This window comes from Arvicanthis niloticus, chromosome 15, assembly GCF_011762505.2.
Source record: "Arvicanthis niloticus isolate mArvNil1 chromosome 15, mArvNil1.pat.X, whole genome shotgun sequence".
In the NCBI taxonomy this organism is placed as follows: Eukaryota; Metazoa; Chordata; class Mammalia; order Rodentia; family Muridae; genus Arvicanthis; species Arvicanthis niloticus.
This window is the reverse complement of record NC_047672.1, coordinates 22141226-22158493: the sequence shown is the minus strand read 5'-3', so window position 1 is coordinate 22158493 and position 17268 is coordinate 22141226. Positions and strand designations below refer to the sequence as shown.

At 43.2% G+C, this 17268-nt stretch overlaps 1 protein-coding gene across 1 annotated transcript in view; it reads left to right on the top strand.

Annotated features, from left to right (window-relative positions):
- Nucleotides 1-8643: 8643 nt before the first annotated feature.
- Nucleotides 8644-17268, top strand: part of Ephb6 (EPH receptor B6) — a 17891-nt gene continuing 9266 nt past the window's right edge. Inside the window, exons 1-4 of the mRNA XM_034519194.3 lie at nt 8644-8928; nt 15887-15957; nt 16424-16633; nt 16947-17011. Of these exons, the coding sequence (XP_034375085.1) occupies nt 16528-16633; nt 16947-17011 (171 nt within the window). The 5' untranslated portion in view covers nt 8644-8928; nt 15887-15957; nt 16424-16527. The remainder of the gene's footprint in view (nt 8929-15886; nt 15958-16423; nt 16634-16946; nt 17012-17268) is intronic.

The window sequence follows — 17268 nt, the reverse complement described above, 5'->3', positions numbered from 1 at the left end:
TGGCTTCCTCTGATGGATGTCAAGGAATTCAGCTCTGATGACTTTCCACCTTTGCTGTTCCGTTTCCATATTTTACATTATATTAACCTGGAGTTTAAAATCTATCTTTAAAAATAAAAATTTGAGGGGCTCCAGAGATGGCTCTGTGCTTGTGTACTTACTGAACAAATAGGAAGACTTGAGTCCAGGTCTCCAGCACCCACTTAAAAAGCTGTGTGTCATCCCATGTGCCTGTAACCCCAGTGTTTTGGAGGGAGGAGACAGGAAAATGACTGGGGCTGGCTGGCCAGTCAGCTTAGTAAAAAAGGGAGTGCTCAACTTCAGTTAGAGACTCTGTCTCCAGGGCATAAGGCAAAGCATGATAGAGCAAGGTATTTCACACCCTCCTCTTGCCTCCTGTGAACACATGTACCAGACAGCACACATGACACAGTCATGTACACATGTGGACACACACACACACACACACACACACATACAGCTTTGTTTATATGAACACTTGATATTTTATGTTGCTACAATTACCCTCTGATACAGTATTTTCTTCCAAGTACAGGCTAGTAATTTTTTCTGACCTATATTTTGTGTTTTATTTATCCTGTGATTTTAGACAATTTAAGTGATTATAAGCACTTTTTCTAAATCACTACTTCCACAATGAATAATCTGGTTATTCATCTTCTAGTTTTTCAGAGTATTACATCTTCTAGTTTTACAGTACATATTGTTCAAGAATGGTCTTAGGTGGCAAGTTTTCTAAACACTGAAGCTCTGAAAATAACCTTATGAAGTCTTTTGAAAAATAGTAATCCTATAGCTGAAGACAAAATATTTGAATCTGCATATATTAGTAATCTTCGGGTTACATAGAACAAAAATTATAATTACTGGTAGGCTCTGCCCTTGCAGGGTGTGTGTGTGTGTATGTGTGTGTGTGTGTGTGTGTCTCGTGGTGATTTTTTTTCACCTAACAGAAGTCTGCAGGCATAGGGTTGCTAGTTTTGACTCAGTTACCAATAGGGTTCTTCAACACCTATCTCAAGGTCTCCGACAGGCAGAATAATAGCCCCCAAGGATGTTCTTACCATATTCCCCAGCACACTTTCCATGAAAGGGGATTGAAGTTTCCTAATTAGCAAATCTATGGAAGAGAGGTTTTCATGTTTGGCTCATTACAATCACAAGGGTCCTGAAGAATAGAACAATGTAAGAGTTGTAGGGACAGCAGGTTGTTTTTAAAGGGTCATCCTCTCAGATGTCCCATTTCTGGCTTGGAAGGCATAGGACAGGCCCATGAGCTAATGTCCCTTCTAGAAGCCACACTGAGAAAAGCAAGGAAACAAGCTTTCCTTATAAACTCCAGACAACTGCCCATACCTTAATAGCCATGCTGGGAGAAGAACTTCAGTCTTCTGACCTTCAAGAGTATGAGATAATAGACTTGTGCTGTTTTCAGCTGCTAAGTTCATTGTGACATTGACAGGAACCAATATGATGTCCAAGTAATTACATAAAAGCTGGAGAGAAAGAACCTACCTAGTCAAATGAGCCTTCTGCCAGAGATTAAAACCTTTCTCAGAAATGCCTTTGGCAGAATTCTGCTTTCTTCTGCTGGACCACAATCAAGTCTTATAAGCTCTTTTAATTAAAGGAAAAATATAGAAGACAATTATTTCTCTTTTTAGTTTCAGTATTAGGACAGGAGAGCTGGGAATGGCTTGTGATCACCTTTCTGCTAAGAACTCTGAACTTCACTTTCTAAGAACACCCCCTTTACTTTCTCATTCATCAGTGTCCCCCGAAAGGAATTGTAAATATGTCACAGATAAATGTAAGATCTCTATGTGTGACCTTACTACTTTTGGATTAGAAAGTATTTGCTAAAATGTGTCTGAGATATCACTTTACCTCTGATGTAGAAGATTTTTTTTTTAGTTACTTCAAGAACTTAATAAATATTTGCTAAAAATTTAATAATACACTTGAAATATTTAAATTATTTTCTTAAATTTCCCCTTTTGTCTTCTCTCATGCATTTGATCTTTCTTCTCTTATTGAAATTATTTCAATGTTAGACTTTTACTGTCTCTATTACTTCATAAAGAATGTGCTTCACATCCTTTCTGAGTTAGAGTATTACTATATTGTTATTGTAGTCTTGAATTTGACATCTTCCCATGGTAGGATTACAGATATGTATCACCATGTCTTGCTTTAATGTTTCACGTATTGAATGTTTGGCAAATTCATCTTATATTGCAGTGGCTTGCTTTTCCTACAGTTGTGAGTTGTCCTGTCCCCTTCACATTATGGTTTATTTCCATTAATTTGTTTCCTTTTTTCTTTCTTGTCATTTTCATATTCTAATCTCCAAATACAGCCTCCACATCTGCTCATAATTCATTAAAGACGCTGAATAATGACATTTCTTATTAACTCTTTTATCCTTGTTCATTGTCCACTTCATCTCCTGGAATCTTTAATGATTGAAAGTTTGGTTGTTTACTCATTCCTAGAAGGGAATAGTCTACTTAGTTATCGGTGCTTGAAGTTATGACACTAAGTGGATTTTTAGAACTGTGTTTATATGGTGAGCAAGATTTACAATCTAGGGTGAGGGAAAGCTAAGAAGACTCAATCTAGGGTGAGGGAAAGCTAAGAAGACTGAGAAAGCATTCCCATCATATCTAGATCCTGAACATAGATCCCACAGGAATGCAGCAGGCCCACTTCCCTGCTGGGCCATGTTGACCTGCTCAGAGGTCACTTCCTGAACCAGAGCCAGAGGAAGAAGCTACAGCTGACTGGAGGAGCAGGCCTTCAGACCACCTGCTTTATGTGAGTTTTTATCCTAGCACCCACATGGAACTGGAGACAAGGGAATGAGCAGAATGAGACAGGAAGCACTGATCAACCCTGATCTGCATTTGTAGTGTGCTAAACCATCACTAAATGCTACAGTCCTTTCAAGTCTTACTGTGTGCCTGAGAAATTGCCTACTACTTTTCTTCTGAGACAGTGTCATGCTTATTTTACTGAGAGAAAGCTCCCAGCTCTTCCATTCACTCTACTTACTAACTTTCAGGGAACCACTCTGTATGTCCCCCCATACACACACACACACATATGCGCACGTGCACACGTGATATACATATGTGTGTGTCACTCTGGATATCATATATAAAACATATATATTATATATTAATGATGATGATTTGAGGGGGAAATTATTAACAAGGATGTCCTGTGAAAACCTTTCTCTGCCAACAGTGGGAAAACATAGATCTCTGTGAACATTGTGCCTCTTTTGTGAGTGAGCTGTTGTTTACTTGACAAATACTTGTTATCTCTTCCTCTCCCCTTAAGAGACCTTTAATTGTGTTGGGTGCAGCATGAAGTTTCCATTTCTTACATGCAGGAATGTCCAGGTAACAAAGTCCAGGACAACAATGTGTAAGCAGTTACTGAGCAGAGCCCTCAGAGCTCTGAAACAGTGATGGCACAACAGTGTGCACATCTTTCATTCTGTTAAAGTCTTTTTCTTGCTCAGAAAGAATAGGCATGGCACACTGAGCTCTGGATAATATGCTGAGACCCCAAAAGCAAGGCTACACCCTAAAAATGGAATTCTGTTGAGCTGACTTCCTGACATTCCTGATCCTATGTGTCGCTGAAGTCAACTCCTGAGAAAGTATCCAGTTAAAGAAGAGCCGTTCTCTGCTCTTTGCACGAATGCATCGGCCTTGTTACTATTGTTTAGTGAGAGCAGTATCAAAGTATCAAAGTATCAAAGTATCAAAGACTGTGATGGCTAAGCATCGAAGACCAACAGTCAATCAGGTCTGGTTTACAAATTAGTTCTCCTCCAGGTTTGCCTTTAAACAAATTGGTGCCTTAGGAAATATCTTGGAAGTTTCTAACTCAATAGTTTTTCTTGGTGTAAACAGGCATCTGGCACTTTTATTAGTAAAACGTTTAGCGAGAACACACTTCAGCTTTGAGGAATTAAGAGTGTAACTTGGGGCCACGGGCTCTCAAGACAATTCAGTGAAGAGTCGGGCTTTGGGAACTGTAACTTCTGTCTTGAAATAACAGATCTGAAAGCTTAGGAAGAGCTCTTTTATTGCTTTTTTGCTGGATTTCTTATCACTGAAATTACTTGTAAAGCTGTTTGTTTATAATAACATCAACTTGCATCAGCTGTTCTAAGGGGAAATAAGGAAGCAGAAAATTGCATATCTTTGGGGAGTGATAGATATTGGAGAAAGAAAAGCTTAAGAAGGAAGAAAAACATCAGCAGAAAAGTGGCAGAGCCAGCCAAGGAGTCATGCCATCTTGCTGAAGTTTTCTACTCAGGAGACCTCTTAGACTTCACATTTACAGTAGAAGTTGTGTGTGCTGGAGATAATGAATTCTGTGAGGCATATGCTTTATTAAGTTCTGCTTTTCAGCTCTAAAAAGGTTTAAATATTATTCTTTATTTATTCTTTCTAAAACACCCCTAAGCACCTAATATGTGAGAGGTATTGAGCAAATTACATCCAAGATTTATGCTAAACTTTAAATGGAAGTCACTGCTTTGGTTTTCTCATAGCTGCAGACTACAGCATAATTTAGCAGGGGCACTGTATACTTTCTTCCCACTATTAACACGTGGTTGAAGACTGGAGGTTAAAAGCGCGTCCAGTGGTTAGAGGCACGTCTGGACCCAGGATTGATTCCCAGCATCCACATGATGGCTCACAATCATCTATAATTCCAATTCCAGGCAATCTGATGTCCTCTTCTGGCCGCTGGCAACAAGCACAGTCACAGTATGTGCCAAGGGCCAGCCTTGCTTTGGTTAGGGGGATCCTGAGGAAGGGGTGTTTTGGAGTGGTGGAAGAAACAACTCAGTGATGAGTGTAAGCTGACAGCTCTGTAGTCTGTTCAAGACAGCTCTCTGCTCTAGACAACTCTCTCTCCAGCTAAGAAAAATTCTAAGCTCACTCTGGACAGTTCATTGGTTTTCTGACCCAAGTCAGAAAAGCTGCTAGGAAAAAAATCTTGGGTTTTATGGCCAAAGTCAGGAAACCAGCTAGGAAAATTCCAAACAGGAACTACAATAGCTCTCCAGACAACTCATCTCTTTTAGACCAAAGCCCTGCCTTTGATTTACATATCAATTCAGTCATTTGCCCTAGGTTCCCTTTCGATTATCCCATGACCCTGAACTCTTACAGAAAAAAAGACAGCGAATACATTGTTTTTAACACAGCAAATGGATTCAGAGATCTGCCTGCCTTTTTAATCATAAACAATAAGCTAGCTGAGTGGGATTCTGTCCTAAGATCTCCACTCCCACCATTCCTGGAGCTAAAATTGCTCTTTCCTAGTCTGACCTTGAACTCAGAAATCTGTCTGCTTTTGTAAGCATAAACACTAAGTTTAGCTGGGTGTGATCTTGGCCTGAGGTCACCATTCCCAAAGTCTCTTTATCTTTTTCCTTAATATCCATCTGACAAGCTGGCTCATTAGTGCAGCTACCTCTGTTCTTTTAGGTCCATGAAGGCCCTCATAAATTCATATTGCATTCTTATATTTTCCATAGGTGAGAAATTATATATTCTCGAACTAATGTTTTCAGAGTTCTTTGTCACAGCCTTAAGGGCTGTCTTGAAAGTCTCAGCGTCACAGAGACATATTCTCATTTCCTGGGATCATCCTGTTCTTAATTAACCTTAGCAGAGAGGACATTACCCATGTATACCTATGTATATGTGTGTGTATAGTGTGTGTATGCATATACTTTATATATATCTGTATACTATACAGTATTTACATTATATATAAATACTTGATTTGTGCTTACATGAAAATTCACATGTCCACTGCAGGTCTGTGCCAACAGTTGGATTTTTGACAGATCAATAAAGAGCCAGTGGCTGGGCAGAAGGACAGCGGCAGGTCTTTTAGGATTCCTGGAAAGAAATTCAGAGGAGAGAAGGGCAGAATCACCATGATGGGAAGCATAGAGAGCAGACTTAAGAGCCTATAGATCTGTAAGATTCAGCAAAGCAGAATCCTCAATTGAGTTTGGGGTAGCATAGATAAAATACAGATTTAGCAAATATTAACTCAGGAATATTTACATTTCATATGTACATACTATAAGTATACATATTTATATGTGTAAAGTAAAATTATGCATTATTATACTATATAAACAAGCCTTACACATAGCAACCATCAACACCCATGGAGGCCCACTCCCTGTTAGCTCTGCTCCAGCAGAAACCTTGTGATGCCTTCTGTTCCACAGCGAAGCAGGACTCAGTAAGTGTGTATACATACCTACAGGCAAAATACTCATATACAATAGAATAATAAAATAGAACAGAAAACTTGGTTTGAAATCATGTAGATTAGGACGTAAGGCTAATTGTAATAATAAATTGAATCTTCGATGCATCTTGGATACAGTAGCGGTTTTTTTTTTTTCTTATTTTGAAAACTAGATGTATTCCGGTTTTCTTAACAAGAAAAAAAATAACTGATTACATAAGTCAAATTTAATGGAATTTGTGATATGTCCTACAATAAAAAAAAAGAAAACAATGATTTTTATTGTACTAGCAATGCAAATTTATACTGAAATTCCTGGGCTTCATAAAGAAATATCCGCATTTTGGTTTGGTGACTATGTTTAAACATGCTTTAAGGACATTAACCTGGCAGTGGTGGTGCACCCCTTTAATCCCAGCACTTGGGAGGCAGAGGCAGGCGGATTTCTGGAGGTCAGCCTGGTCTACAGAGTGAGTTCCAGGACAGCCAGGGCTACACAGAGAAACCCTGTCTCAAAAAACAAAACAAAGAAACAAAACAAAAACAAAAAAAACAACCCCCCCCCCACCACCAACAACAACAAAAGCATGTGCTTTGTTATTTTTTAAGGTTTCCAGGCATCTAGGAGAGGCTGGAGGTATGGGGTATATGTTTAGTGAGAGAGTATCAACAGCCTGCCAGATGGTAACAGAAAATGCAGATGACCAGGTAGATGTGATGATGGATACATGGTAGAATTGTCTAATAATGCAGATGATGCAAGATAGGCTTCTTTATTTTTCAGTCGCTGAAAGCATTGGAAAGAGCTGACCACAAGTAAAGAAAGCTCTTTATCAGAAAGCTTAGAAACAAATGGAAGAAATACGAGTTACAGACACACCAGTGTAATTGAAGTTTTAATGAGGTCCAAATGCAGGTCATTAAACTTAATCAGGCTCATTAATTGATCCTCGATATTATGAGCGAACAACCTCCTGTCCAAGTACGGACTCGTTATTTGTCTTTATCTTTCTATCACTCATTCAGCCAATTCATTAAGGACTGTTTCTCTCTCAGTGCCTCAACGAGTTTCATTGTTTGGTTTCTTGTGCATGTTGGCTCATAGTCTCTTTCACAATTTTCATTGGTTTCTAAATGCTCTTTAAGTACCAGTTATGATCAGTCCATATGCAGCTAGCTAGTGCTTTCATAAGCATGCCTTTGAATAAGTGAAAGAGGGTGTATAAGATGGGACAGGGTAATGGGGAGAAGAAAGGGGGGGGGGGGTGCGAAAAATTCACCAGGTACCTGCGCTACCTTAAAGAACCAGCAGGTGGTAGCAACACTTCGTGCGAAGGCTGTAGCCCTGCTCCGCGGGACCTAAACAATAGACCCCCAAACCATTACCCCAGTTTAGAAATGGTTAGGGGTGGATAGAAACGTTTCTCCCTAGTAGCAAGCCCGCTCTGTTCCGTTTCTGCCTCCAGGCACCGACTGAGTGGACCTTCTACGGGCCTCTCATCACTGTGGGGAGGTACTCTGCGGAGTGCGCGCCAGGGAGGTGGCACCCAGAGGTGCAGCGACTTGTCCAAGCCACGTCTGCGCCAGGCACAGACCTCAGACTTCCCGGATTCCGCCTCAGGCTTCCTTGCATTTGAGGGGGTTGAAGGTTCAATTCAGAGGCCCCATCGCTGACCCAGATTCAGGCACAGAAACAGATACAAGTCTGAAGCTAGCACGGGGACGTTTTCCTTCCCAGACGCCTGCACTGTCTCTGGCTGTTCTGCCCTCCCGTGCTCCCAAGATTTGTTTCTTCCTCCACCTCCTTCTTTTTTTCTTTTTTTTTTCTGCTCACGCCCACCTCAGTTCAACCGGGAGCAGAAGCCCCACTGGTTTAGTTCCTAGAGTTAAAGAAGAGGGAGGGAGGAGCCAGGGGCGCTGCGCCTGGCCATCGGCTGCCAGCCAGTAGCGCTTTGCTCCGCTGATGCTGGGGCGCGAGCTACAGGGTTTTAAATACGCCTCGCAGCGGTGACCACTGGCCGCCTCCTCCCGGACCCTAACTCGTGCGGTCCTCTTGTCCACGTCCCCTCCGCCAGCCAGAACCTGCGGGAGGAGGCCGACCCTCCTCATCACATCGGCGGGCCCAGGGCGCGCCCAGCGTCTCCACTGCACGCCCCACTGGGGATCGGGCGCCGCGCACTTGGGTCCTAGGCCCAGAGGGCGGGCTCGACTCCCGGAAGAGGAGAGCGAGAGCGGCTGAAGGGGCCGGAGAGGGGCGGGCCAGGCTGGGAGGGACGAGAGGGGGCGGGCCCGGCTGCGTTCACCCAGCCAGCGCTTCGGAGCAGCGGGCGTCCGAACCCGAGACCAGAGCTCAGCGACTCCGATCGTGACACCGGCCCCCGCACGATTCCCCAGGGCCCCGCCTAGGGAGCAGTCCCTGTTTGAAGCCTCGGGTCCTCTCCCAGAATCCCAGAGACTCCAAGCTGCGAGCAGACGCGGGCCGCTGGGAAGCGAGGTCCCCAGACCAGAGAGGACACGCGCGACGCTAGGAAAGATCTGCGAGGTGCAGATCCACCGCGGGGGCCTCGGGGACGCAGAGCCGCAGAGCTGGAGGCCGGCGGGAAGGTGAGCCCGAGATTTTGGGAGGTCGGAGGATACTGTGTCTGGAGAGTAAGGGATAAAGGTTTACAAAGTAGAGGATCTCTCTAGCCTGGGCCTTTGCACACCTTGGGGGGGGGGGGTCCCCTAACGGAGAGTACTGAGTATACCTCTCCAAGGCGAGAGTAGGATTCTGAAATACTGTCCCTTCTCTAGCCTTCACCGATGCTCTCTATTCTGCGTATCCTGGGTGTAAGAATTCTTCCATCACGTTTCCAGCGATCCTCTTGTGCCTGTGGCTTAGGGTGTGTGTGTGTTGGGGGGAGGGGGATAACCTCACAAAGGTCAGGCTCCCAGCATTCAGAAAAGGTTTGTCCATGCCTCTGACTCCTGTGACACCTCTTCAATCCCCTCGCTGTTGGGTGGAGCCGGCGGAGGGTGGGGGGGGATCGACATCTACACCCCCTTTAAGCCTGGAAATAGAGGCTTGGATCTTGAGCCCCAACCATAAGCACGCCCCCTCCAATTGCAAACAAAGTCTCTTGCTTGCTCCTGCCCCAGCTCCACCCCCTCTATGCATCTGGGTGCTTGGCCCAGCCTGCTTCTGCCCCTGCCCACTGATCTTGGCCGTCTGGCACCCTCTCTCCTCCCATCCCTGGGGAAGCTGGCAGGGGACCAGCATAGCTGATGTTGTAATGTCCCTGGCAGTGCCCATGTAGAAGTGCTGCCCAGCCTGTTCCCAATCAGTTAACCCAGGCCCTCCACCCTTGACTCAAGTGGCTCTGGAAGGGAAGATGATGCTTCTCAACGGAGAGACCAGTGGGAGTGACTGGTAGGGCTGTTGAGAGTCCTTGGAGGCTGAGCCAGTAATAGGACATTCAGGGGCTAATCTTGCTCATAGCAGCTATGGGCCTTTGAAAGCTGTGAGCCTTTTGTCTTGAAGGAAGAGTGCCATGAGTGCCCCCAGTGTACCTACCTAATGACACGTGAAAGAGTCTTCTCCCGTCTAGTGGCCCATACATAGTACAGGCATGATTGGTAAAGACCAGGGAGTTACCAGCATGCTGGGAATCACAGGCTATGATGGCTGAGCATGGGATAGGAAGGGTCATCCTCTGGGATTAGTATTTTTCCCAGCTCTTCACTGACTCATGAACCTGTCCATATGGTTTCCTATCATTCTTCTGTGCCTTACTGCAGGTAGGAGGACTATGGTAACAGCTGAAGATGCAGGAAGCCTTGGTTCCCCTTCCTCTACCCCAATGCTCATCCAGTGCTTTAGCAGAAGCATCTTCCTAGAGAGCAGCTCACAGCCAGTGAGGATAGAGCCGGGCCCACAGCAAGGACAGCATTTCATAAGACCCCTGAAACTCATCCCTCTGCTCTTTGCTGCTGTCTACTGAATCTCATGTACATTTCTTTATACTCTACCAGCCATTCGCGTATACAGGAACTACTCCTGGCCCCCAGGGCTTTCTCCCATCACCTTTCAGGATTCATTGCTTCCATATATTTGCCCCTAAACCCTCCCTTGTGTTTTCCCAGCACTATTATGACCCCAGTCAGTGAACAGCCAAAGTGATTCATTTTCCATGGCTGTCTGGCTAGACCTAGACATTGCTTGCATCTTAAATGCCTCTCCTGTCTGCAAAGACTCGGGAGTGAGAGGTACAAGTGCTTCAGCCAGCATGCTTCTGGGGGATGATCTTGGAGGCCAGAGATCTCCAGGGACATAGAACTGTTCTCCGGTAGGTAATCCCCAAATTGGCTTCTCCAATTTGGTCAGCAAGAAGATCAAGAGTCAGATGATAGCTACCTCCTCCCTGTCTGTCCTGAAGGCTGCCTTGAAACCTCATGGGATCCTTTTCAAGGCACAAGGCCAGAGCACGGAGAGAGCTCACCAGAGGATCTCCAGGGCACAGATTAAAGGGTAGTGACTGCAGCAGTCAGCTGAACAAGGATTATATTGGAATTTCCTGGGTGTTCAACAGCTGCAGAACAAGACAGAGAACTAGCCTATAGTGCTGACCCCTCCCACGCTGACCCTGCAGCTAACAGGTGTGAAAACCAGCTCAGCAACCACAAGAGACCTACAGCCACTGGTCCCTTGCTTTGGGAACGCTTCTTATCCCTGCTGGACAGCAGCTAACCATACCTTATGAAAATCTCTCTCCCAAGCCTCCTTCTGTTGCCAGAGAGGCCCCTCCCTATATGTTGTTACAAGTATCCAGTTCCCTCTGTTCCTTGTCTTTCCCATCGTAGATATAGTCCTTAGCCCAGCATGGAGACAGAGAAGCATGCTGACTTCAACTTCGTGGGAGCTTAAAGAATACCCAAGTACAAAAGTTACTTTGCCTTTGCTGACAGCCTTTGGCTCCGTCACTCCCAGTTTTTAGAGTTACAAATTCCTAGTTGTTCCCAAAACTAACAGGGAAAAAGGGAAAAAGCGATTAAACATGCAAACATAGCTCTATGTGTGCAGTTTCAAAAGTATCCTTTCATATATCCTTGCTTTGTTTAGACTTTAATTTTGAAAATATGGTGTGCTTATTATAATAAGAACTGAACAATTAAGACATGTGTGGAGTTAACTGTCCCCACCATGCATCTTCCATCACTCACACCCTCCTACAGTAACCAGGCTTAATGATCCAATATATCTCTCTCATACCTTGCTTTAAGCTCTTTTTTTTTTTTTTTTAAATTTAGAGTGAGGTGCATAAACTATCAAATAAGCTGGGTTTGTTCGTGAAGCGATCACATTTATCGTGTCATTCAAACATAGTTAATTTCTAAAGCTCTTGCACATTTACCGATTTAATTTCTTTCAAATCTTTCATTCTCATAGCAAACAAAATTCACGGTCTATATCTGATGAACTAAAATGCTACCCGTCTCTGGATTTTGGCAGTTTCTAAAACCAGATACAGTCTCAATGCCTAAGACCAGACCCTGCCTTATTTTATCTTATAAAATCAAGTAAATGTAGTACGCTTGTGATCTCGTGTCTCCATCGCACCAAAAGGGCAGAAAATGATAGGTCGAGAAAAGGAGTTGAGGAAAAGAAAGATGCAAAATCGTAGAATGTGATTTTTATCACAGGAAACTGTCCTGTTGCTTACTTTCTGAGCTACCGTTTGCATCCACATTTCTTCCACACTGGGCATTTGATATTTTTACAGCCTCATATACAACTGAAATATGAGTGTTTTTCCTGATTGAGATCTACTATAGCCCTTGCTTAAGTCTAGGGACTTCCAAATCCTGGCCAGTTCCCTTCTTGAACAGAAATGGGGACTCTAGACAAGCTAAGAGGGAGGGGCTCACAGAGGCTCCTGGCTGATCCCTTCTCCTTTGGTGACAGGATGTTTGGCTGAGCCCAAGACATTGCTCCTGGACCAAATGAGGGGATGTTGTGGCTACAAGCTGCAAAGCAACCTTTGAAAGTCAGGTGCTAAGCCCTGCCTTCTTAGTATTCCAGGCATGGGAGCACTTCTGTCTTGTGTCTTGTTGCTCTCCTTTTGGAACTTGCTTCAGAAGAATCTGCAGTGCTGTGACACAGTTGACAGCAATTACTTCATATCTCAAGGTTCCCCCCCCCTTTTTTTTTATTCCAGCAATGGAGATACACTGTGAATCTTTTAATATATATTAAAATATTATTTAATATTTAAATTAAATTTAATTAAATTTAATTGAGACTGTATAAATAGGAGACTTGGTTGGTTGGATTAGCAAGAATTGATCTAACTTCCTTCTCTGACTCAGCAATGTTTCCCACCCTCCCTCCCCCAAATACACTTATTTTTAATCCTCAATATTTTTGTCTGAATGTGAAGATTTATTTCAAATATCAAGATATACTGCTGAATATTTTAAGATCATTGAGTTTTTAGTTTTGGTTTTTGTTGTTGTTTTTTGTTTTTTTGTTTTTTTGTTTTTTTGTTTTTTTGTTTTTTTGTAAAAAAAATAGTAATTAAAAAAAAAAAAAAACAAGTACTCAAATAACAATCCACATTGGGTATCTACATTTTATTCTTCCGGGTTGGTTCCTGATGACAAGACCTGTGCAGCTTTAAACTATTTCATCATTGCTTTTGTTATTTTCCCCATCTTCTGGATATAGGCCAGCTTTGTGTTGTCATCAAGCTGCATGCTAAGGCTATACTGGTAGACCTTATCCAAGCAAATATTTTTGTCATTCATCATCTTCTAGAATGTTCCATACTGCACAACTGATGCTATCTGTTACATTTTTTTTCTGCCTTGCTTTTCTTTTCCAAACAAAAAAATCCTATTAACAATGTTAACATGATATTATTTCTTCTCCGTGATTGTCCAGTTGTAAGTGGAGGAAGTCTCAGTCTTTACTGTTTCTTCTTTGTACAGAATCAGAACCCAGTCATGTTCTGCCTGAAAGAGACAATTTTGGTGAATATCTTCAGGGCACATAGTAAAGTAGCCTTCACTGTTTAAAAGCCTGCCTCTGACATCTTCTGTTCTTGATAACAGTGTACCTAAAGACTGTGGCTCTGGATAGAACCTGGGTGGGTTGTTTTGACATTAAGGCCTTGGGATTTGGGGTGGGGGGTGATTAAGCCTCCAGCATATATTACTTTGTGGTATTTATGGAACGACTTTTGATGCTGGAGCCAGTACTACAGAACTTCAGATAGCTACATAAGCTCTGAAGTTTTCTCTGAGCATTTCTCTGGTATCATTCAGAACAGTGTTTTCAGAGAATCTATGCTTCTTACCATCTTTTTTTCTATATGGAACTGCTTAGTACTTGCCTCTCTATACAGGCCATGAATTGTCTGTTTCACAGACAGGACATTAGTGATAATGAGGGAAGAATTCACTGGCTTCTTGATTTCTACTCATCAGCCCTCAGGTGCTTTCAAAAGGTGTCCCTCTAGGATGGCTTCATGGGGTGACACTAAAGGCTTTATATTATCACACACATAACACTTTTTACAGAATAGAAAATCACATGAGCAGGGATAATAGTGCTTCTGTTGACCACAGTCCAGTCCAGTTTCAGTTTAGCTTCACTTCCTTGGGAAATGTGTCTTTCCCTATCATTGGACACCCAGGCCATCCATAACCAGAGTGAGGCTGCCTTTCCATTTTTCTTCTGGTTTTGCTTCTTTGCTTCTCTCTTACGTTCTCTCAGTATTGTGAGCAACATGCCTCTCGTTATTCTCCTCAACAGAAATAAAAATGAACCCTGCCATTCTTTTCCATGAGACATGTGAACTTTTGAGACCAAGTTACAGAGAAAGAGCAAGAGCAAAAACACCACCGATAGCGGATATGGTCTTCACTGTGGCCCTGGAAGCATCCATTCCTTTGCAGTCTGTTGGGCATAGACCTGTGTTTACTAATGGTTACAAAAGTTTCCTGTAGGGGATGGCTCTAGAAATCACTCAGACGACATAAGCACTATTTTCATTCATTTTACCAAGCAGATGTTAGCTACAGCTTTAAAAGGGAATCTTAACTCATTATTAAGTTCAAAAGATAATTAATAGTTGTGAAAGATTATTTTGCTATAAAAATTAAGAAGACAATGAAAATATCTCCCCAGACTCTGTCATTTTCTTTCTTCCCAAGTTTCATGTATCACTCCATAATTTCTTTTCTCATGCATACGTATTTGTTTACTTTGTGTTTGTAGTGCTGGGATTGAATGCAGAGCCTCACATGCTAGACAAATGCTCTACCGGGAGCTAAATATCCAGCTCCGTATCTATTTCTTGTAAGTTAACAAGTAAGAGCTTACTTAATACCATTCTGCACATCTTGCTTTCACTTGGAAAGCATTTTCATATCCTTACATAAACAGCTCACATTATTGCTTAGGATGTGCCATAATTTCTCAACCATCTTCCTACTGATGTTCAGTTACTTTAGAGATTTTTTTTCCCTTACAAACAATTCATAGTGGTTAAGGACACAGCTTGGTAATAGAACTCTGTCCAATCCCCTGTATTGCTCCACCCCCAGTACCATGAATGACATTGTTTAAGCAAATATTATGCAAGTCCATGATACCCAAAGGACTTCTAGATGTCAAATTACTGGATGTTGACAGTCATTCTCCTCATGCATATACAATATGAATTTAACAGCACAATATAGGGAAGGGACATTTACCAACATTGTGTTCTCAGTCTCACAGGTTAAAAATGATAAGTTAATTATTTCAGTTTAAAACAACAAAGGTCCATCAATTTGACAATGACATCTAATAAGAAATACAAGTGCGTTTCTCACCGTTCAGAGGATGTTCAGAGATCAAGGTACCAACATGGTTGAATTCTGGTGAGGATCATCTTTGTTGCAGACTGTCCTCTATTCGTTGTGCCTTCACAGCATGGAAAGAAAGCTAGAGAGAGTGCTTTGGGGGCTCTTCTGAGACTACTAATCCACTCCAGTAAATCCTCCATGCAGAATTACCTCCCACAGGCTCCACCTCCTAAAACCATCACACTGGGGAGTAATAGTGTAACATACATGCATTCATGACGAAGGCACAAACATCCTTCTGTAACAAATGGCATGCCACTGTTGTTTCACCATGCCTTTCTGCAGCTATGAGCAAATAAGGAGCGCCTTTTCATGTGTTTATGCTATATACTTAGTTTTCTGTAGCTTCAAGAGAAAATATGCCCCTTGGGGAAGAGAACCTTTGTTCAGAATGAGTGCCAGACCTACATAGCTTTGTTCTCTCCCAACACAGCCTCCTTTATCTTTCAGAGTTCCTATGCCTGTGTTCTTTTTACATCTGTTCTCCCACCGCCCCACCCTTCATACCCCAAAGCCATTTTCCTTTGTCCCCTTTGCTTCACTGTCTCTGCGAAATATCTAGAGTATCCAGGGTGTAATTGCTGGGTCCTAGTGAGAGCCCACATGTTCATACGGATGAATTGTTTCTTGCATACCTGCCTTCAATGAGAAGAAACTTCTAACTACCATACAGGTTGGCTGCTGAAGAAAGGTGAGGAGTAAATGAAGAGAGCAAACTGGAATAACTCCTTCCAGACAAGAAGGGTAAGACTGAATTGACACTCTGTTGTGCTTCGTCTTCAAGAATGAGGGCCTTGTGACACAGTCCCGTAAACAGTTAAGATAGGGGCTTGGCATATGTCTCTACAACAGTGGCTCTCACCCTATAATGCAATTCTTCATATTGTGGTGACCCCAGCCATAAAATTATTTTTCACTGTTACTTTATAACTGTAATTTTGCTACTGTTATGAATCGTAATGTAAATATCTGATATGTGACCCTGTGAAAGGGTCCTTCAGTCCCCAAAAGGGTCCAGACCTACAGACTGAGAACTTTTGCTCCAAAGGAAAGTGGAATTTGCGTAACAGACCCAGATGAATCTACCCTTTCTGTCCAAGGTTTAATCAGGGGCAGTTTGAGGATTGTAGTGCAGGTGCTACTGGGCCCCTATATAGTGTGTGAAAATGACTTCTTCTCTCTGCATATTTTCAACCTGTGTCCTCCCAAGGAAGCAAGCTTGACTGTAGACACCGGGTCTTGTGAAAGCCGTAGCTGCGCCTTCCAACAAGGCAGTGGCCGAGGCAATGGTGGGAGTGCCGAAGAAGACACCGCATGCGCATGGCTACTGAGGACACAGCTGGGTCAGGGAGCAGAGTGTCGGGCATGGTGTGCAGTCTGTGGCTCCTGGTTCTGGGGCCCTCAGTTCTAGCTCTGGAAGGTAGGAAGAAAGGGGAGGCAGGAGAGTCTCATCAGCCAATGGAGTTGGGTGCAGGGGTGGGGGCGGGGGACGGGAGGGAGTCGAAGAGGGGGAGACAGGGTACATGACTGGAAAAGCAGGAGGGAGGATGTTAAGGAAGCAGTGAATAGAACTTGTATCAAGTATTCTAGACTCAAAATTCTCACCAAATACTGAGCTCCTGCGGGCAAATTAAATGGATCTGGGAGATGGTATTTGGTCTTCTGTGGAATGGAGTGGGAGCAGCCTTGCCAGCTGGAGGCTTTACACAATGTGTCCCATTATGTTGGAATAGAGGTGCTGCTGGATACCACGGGAGAGACCTCTGAGATTGGCTGGCTCACCTACCCACCAGGTGGGGTGAGTGCAACTCCTCTTTTTGAACCCATCCTCTGGCCCACATTGTACTCCAGAAAGTGGAATTGAGGGAGAAAATCCTGGATAAAAGGTGTGAGATAAGACTCCATCCATTGTAGGGAACAGAATTTCAGTGTATCCTCTCTGCTTTGCTTGCCATGAATGCTAAATCTCAGTGTAACAGATATAGCCCCACAATGACCCACTGTCACCTCCCTCTGCCAGCTCTGAGCAGTGATTGTTTTTCCTGGTCCCCTTGC